A 5,478-nucleotide genomic window follows, 5' to 3' on the forward strand; every position below is an offset into this window, starting at 1 on the left:
GTTATATAATTGCCTGACTCGCTTCAATAGTAGAACTTTGTTGTGATCTAAACATTTCACTTATGATCCAAACCTTTCACAATTCCTAGTTTTCTGTTACATGAGTCATCTTGCCAAAAAAAAAGAAAGAAATACTTCACAAGTTTCCCCACAACAAAAATCGGAAATATTATTCAACTCTCTCTTTTCCACCCTCTTACAATCTAAACCACACATCTAGATCTAGATTCACATGAGGTGCATGTGGGGTTCACCATTCTCCCGATGCAAGATTTAGATTATAGGGAGGTGGGAAAGAGGAAGTTGAATAACATTGTTTTTTTGTTTTTTTAAATGGAAAAGAAAGGTTTTTTTAACTACCATGTGGCTTTGTCATTGGCTATTTAGGCTAAGTTCTATGAGCTAGATTGAGCTGCTAGATTAGCCAAAAAGTATTACAGTTCAAAAAAAAGTGTTGTCTATTTATTAACACTAGTCCTCTCTTAGCATTTGCTCGCAGCTGAACTGGCAGCGAGATAGTAACGCTGAATAGTTCAGCGCTGCAAAAATTACCCTTCTCAGAATGGTTCAACGCCAGACAATTTATTCTTTGATCTGACGGCTGAGATTTAAAACGCTGAACCAAACAACACCCGGAGTGGTCCTGGTTGACGTTAATCTAGCTATTACATTAGCATTCCCATCCAGATAAAGTTTTCTTTTTTCTGGAAGTTTTTCAATTTCGTTCATCTTCTTCTTCCCTTTTGTTCCACTTCTTCTTCCGTTTTCTACATGGGGATCGCCGACCTAACTAGCACCATTAATTGGGTACCCAGGATCCAGAAATCATCTTCATTCTCTGATTTATTTATAAAGTTGAGATTTTTATTCCAATTTGTCTGTAAGTTATCTAGTTTCTCGATTTTGTTCTTCTTCCCTTTTATACTTGAGGTCGCCGATCTAACTAGAACCATTAATTATATCCCAATAATTCAGAAATCTCTGATTTATCTATAAAGTTGAGATTTTTATCTGTAAATTATAAGTGATGATCTCGAAAAAGAAGAAAACTCAAAAGGAGAACAACAGCAAAAGAGTCGATGACATTGTTCGTCTTCCTGAGGAATTTGTGATTGAGGACATCCTCACCAGATTACCAGTTCGGACTCTATCTCAGTGGAGCTGCGCAGTAAGTTATGGTACAATATAATAGTTAATGATAAACAATTTGCTAAGACTCACTTTGCTAATAGCAAAATTCGTCTATTTGTTGATGTTCTTAATGTTTGGTCGCACAATCAGAGAAGAGCTTGCCTTTTGAGCTTAGATGATGATTACGACAAATATAGATTGAGATTATATACCAACATGGTCGTCTGGCACTTGTGAACCAGTGGGCTGTTGTAATGGTTTAGCTTGTATCACACTAGTACAAAAAGGTGATCCGGGTGTAATGCTTGTGGCTAACCGGGCTACCGGTGAAACACTTTGTCTCCCCTATTTGCTTCCCAACAATGGGGAATGCAAATATTTGTGTCATGCTTTGGGTTTTGATTCATTGTCAGAGGAGTATAAGATTGTGATTGTACTTGCTTCGACAGACAATAAGGAGTTTATCACCATGGTCTTTACTTTGGGTACTAAATCGTGGAGAAGCATAGTTACTAGTGTTGCTGAAATCTGCCCACCACCAGGTTGTTTTCCTTTTCCTAGTCGAATGGTAACAAAAGCTTGGGGTAATATTCGAACACCAGCCACTTTTTGCGGGGGCCATCTTTTCTGGAGGATAACCAATACACAAGTAGAAGAAGATGAGATAATAATCAATAATAAGCAGTATCAAATTCAATATAATGATAAGATTGGCATGTTGCTCTCATTCGACATTCGCAAGGAGAAGATTCAATTCATTCGACTCCCGGCTGTGATCCCAAATCCGAAGGCGACACTGATAGAGCATCAACTTCTGGAGCATAAAGGATATCCTTGTGTTGCGCTATCTGAGAAAGCAACGGGAGACGGTCGTCCTCGCTGTAACGCTCAAACTAGTTTATGTTATTGCCTTTTCATGGTTCAACTGTATATATTGAAGGACCAGGAAAAACAAGTGTGGATAAAGGTAGACAGTTTCGGTTTTCAAGTTAAGGAGCTAGGTTTACTACCAGGTCTCTTCTGTTGTTACTTAGACACTAGAAATGCTACTACTGCTAGCTATCCCACACAAATACTGAGCGTCTCTGGTCAGGTATTACTATATTCGTTTGAAGCAGAATGTCTTAAACTCTACAATTTTCAGAAGAAACATCTTGAGGTGGTAAGATCATCCTCCTGTGATTTGCGAAGTCGTAGGTTGTTTGAAGTTAAGATGAAAGGATTCCCCCCAGGCAATGGCACTGCTGATGATGAGTATTGCCCCTACTTGGATTATCAGTTACATGCTCAAGTTGAAAACATCCATTCTCTGAAAAAATTCATTCCTGCAGGAGAAACTAGAACGTTTCAGTACAATGACTATCAACAGTTTTTGGCGTCAGAAGATAATCCTTTAGCTGCAGGTTGGGTGCTTACGCAAAGAAAATCAGTACATGTTCATGCTTTCTTTTAGGTACGTTTGTACCATTATCTGACTCAACTTATGGTGGTCAGTTTATGATGGATTATTAAGGTTTATGACAACTGTTTATTATTTATTTCATAAAGATTTTTGCTTAGGTTGATTGATGAAAGCGATCCAAAGTTTTGGGTTTTGAGGTTTATATTGATTTCTGTCTATTCGACTTGAAGTTGGAATGTGTTTATATGTAAATTTATTAGTAGCTTTAGGAACTGAAAATACCTCAGGCAAACTTGAAGTCGGAATGTGTTTATACATAAATATATTAGTAACTGCAAATACCTCAGGCAAAAGTTGTTATTCTCATGGTTGAGATTCATAACTTTCGACTGCTGAGTTAGTTTTTATGTTTCCATCGTATCCAGTAAACCCAATGATTTGTTATTATAGCAGGTAACAGCAGCCATTTCCTTGAGTACTGAATTTTGATTATGTGACAGCTCCGCCTTTACGTATTTGTATTGACTAGATATTTAATATAAGGTGTATTACATTTACGTTCAGCAAGACACTAGTATTCAGTATTCCTTCCTTTAAGTCAGGTAACAGTTTTACCATTAAATTTTTAAGTGTTGATATGAATATTTAGTTTCCTTATCTATATTGTCATCGAACACTCTTCTAGATTGTTACTTCTGTTAAGATTATATTGATGCTTATATTTAGTGGTCCATGGTCCGGTTCTTGAGTTTACTTTATGTTAAAGAATGACCAGTAAGGTGCATGTATATTTAGAAGTTAAACCATATATATGATACAGGGGGTTTGCATAGCTTGTCTTGACCGTTCATTCATGTAAGGGCTCAAGTGGCGTAGTAAACGGTGTAGGGAACCTGATGGAAGATATCCTGATGAAAATCTTTAGGTTTAACTGTTTCTCAGTTTCCGTTCTGTCCTCAGCTAGATACTTGGAGTCATAGCAGAAATTTCAGGAGGGTTTTTTCAGATGATGAAAAAATTTCAATTCCTCGAAATACCGTCAAGTCGCCGACTAGTCTATCACTTAACTTCTATTAATTTATTAATGGGGACTTGTGTATTTAAGGATGATCGAGGACAACAGAGGAATTCCAAACCAACCAGGATAAACGGAATGGTTTTCTTATGGAATGTTGGTTACGGTTTTCCTATAGAATATACTACTCGGGATGGCAGATTTAAAGAGCATGGCGTTAAATCCTCTGTTCTTCCGGGTATGCGTTGGGTTTACAGAGATGTTGAGCGTAATACCAAGCTCATCATTGGTGATGGCAGAGTAACGTCACTTTACTATGATATTTGGTTTGGTTCCATAAGTATTGCGGAGGCTTTGGACCGTAATGACTTAGACAGGGCAGCTAGAGTTGGTGACATTATTGTCGCTGGCGAGTGGAATATTACTGATGCACATATGCAGAATTTTATTGATGCAGGTTTGGATTTAACGGACCTGCCTAGAATTCTTCGTGGACCAGATACACGTCTTTGGATGTCAGACTTTTAAAGGCAAATTTTCTGTCTGTTCGGCAAGAGAGCTAATTAGAACTAAATATTATCCGTTGGAAGGTGTTAATTTGTTATGGCAGCAACCTATTCATCCTTCTTTAGCGGCACAAAACTGGAAGTTTCTTCGTGGTGCTTGTGCAACTATGGATAAAGTGAGGAGCAGATTCAGATATTCTCTTGCGACAAAACGTTACGTTTGCCAAAATGCGGAGGAATCCTTGGATCATATTCTTTGGCATTGTAACTTTGCAGTCGGGGCGTGGAGTTGGATTTCAGGTATTTTCAACTTAACTCCTAATGTTAATCTAACTTTTTCCTACAAGGAAGCAAAAGGATCTAGTCGGATCATCAAGGAGCTGTGGCTGATTGCCAATCTAGTCATTCGGTCCGAGCTATGGTTCACGCGCAACAAAAAGGTCTATGAAAAGAAGGCGCCAAACGGGCTATTTTTCCAGCAGCGAGTTTTCAATTTCATGAGTATTCATGTCGACTTAGGAGTTTCATGCATAATACAGTTGAAGATTTGCGAATACTGGATTTCTTTCGTGTCTGTCATAGGAAACTCAGAGTAATTCAGCCTATTGCTTGTTTTTGGAGTCCCCCGGAGCCTGGTGAATTGCTCCTTCGCTGCGATGGCGCTTCTAGAGGTAATCCAGAGGTGGCGGGAGCTGGAGTTATAGCTAGAAATGTGGATTGTGATGTTTTGGGGGCAACGAGTGTTGGTCTTGGTATAACAACTAATTTTCTGGCAGAATTTTATGGTATCATTGTGGGTTTGGAGTGGACTAGGAAGTGGAACATTGGTCGAATTCTTATTAGATCAGACTCATCAAGTGTAATCAAAGCTTTACAAAGTGGAGATATACCTTGGTTTGCTATGCAGCATTGGTTGGAGGTTCGAGATATGTATGATTCTGTTCGTTTTATGCATACATTTAGTGAAGCAAACTTTTCAGCTGATATTTTGGCGAAAAGGGGTTTGTTTGCTACAAGATGAAGAAGGAATTTTAATTATGGAGGAAGACTAGATTTCATAAACTCAATTGAGTTACCTTATGTTCCTTATATTCGATTTAAACAGTTTATAAGATTTTGGGGTTTTTCTGACCTCTTTTCTCGTAATCTATATTGTAAATTTTGTTATCTCATTTAATACAATTGTTTGACTTATCAAAAAAAAATGGTTAATGGTTAGGCTGCTGGAGTAAAAAGCTAGTCAGTACACGACAAGAACCGGCTTCTGGATTCGCATATCAACTCGGGTAACTTTAATAGGCCTCCATTAAGCCTATTCCTATGCACATGTCAAAGAACTGATTTAACCTTTAGTCAGGGATGAACCCATGAAATATAAATTTTATTTTAAGGCTCGGACTAGAAGCTTGGTCGAGCAAAGAAAA

At 38.0% G+C, this 5,478-nt stretch overlaps 1 protein-coding gene across 3 annotated transcripts; it reads left to right on the top strand.

Annotated features, from left to right (window-relative positions):
* Positions 1-722: 722 nt before the first annotated feature.
* On the top strand, positions 723-4,410 carry LOC113284454. Of its 3 annotated transcripts, none has more exons than XM_026533912.1 (2): positions 723-2,584; positions 3,354-4,410. In XM_026533912.1, exon 1 carries the CDS (start codon positions 1,433-1,435, stop codon positions 2,582-2,584), a length of 1,152 nt encoding a protein of 383 aa, XP_026389697.1. In that variant the 5' UTR covers positions 723-1,432; the 3' UTR covers positions 3,354-4,410. The 3 variants fall into 3 exon arrangements, with proteins under 3 accessions (XP_026389697.1, XP_026389699.1, XP_026389698.1); XM_026533914.1 differs by having other exon boundaries at positions 3,639-4,410; XM_026533913.1 differs by having other exon boundaries at positions 723-1,168; positions 1,282-4,410.
* The last annotated feature ends 1,068 nt before the right edge of the window (positions 4,411-5,478 follow it).

Source organism: Papaver somniferum, chromosome 5 (assembly GCF_003573695.1).
Source record: "Papaver somniferum cultivar HN1 chromosome 5, ASM357369v1, whole genome shotgun sequence".
NCBI classification, from domain to species: Eukaryota; Viridiplantae; Streptophyta; class Magnoliopsida; order Ranunculales; family Papaveraceae; genus Papaver; species Papaver somniferum.

Bases quoted from the DNA above. Each gene is read 5' to 3' on its own strand.
- LOC113284454 (XM_026533912.1), top strand. From the start codon at position 1,433: ATGCTTGTGGCTAACCGGGCTACCGGTGAAACACTTTGTCTCCCCTAT.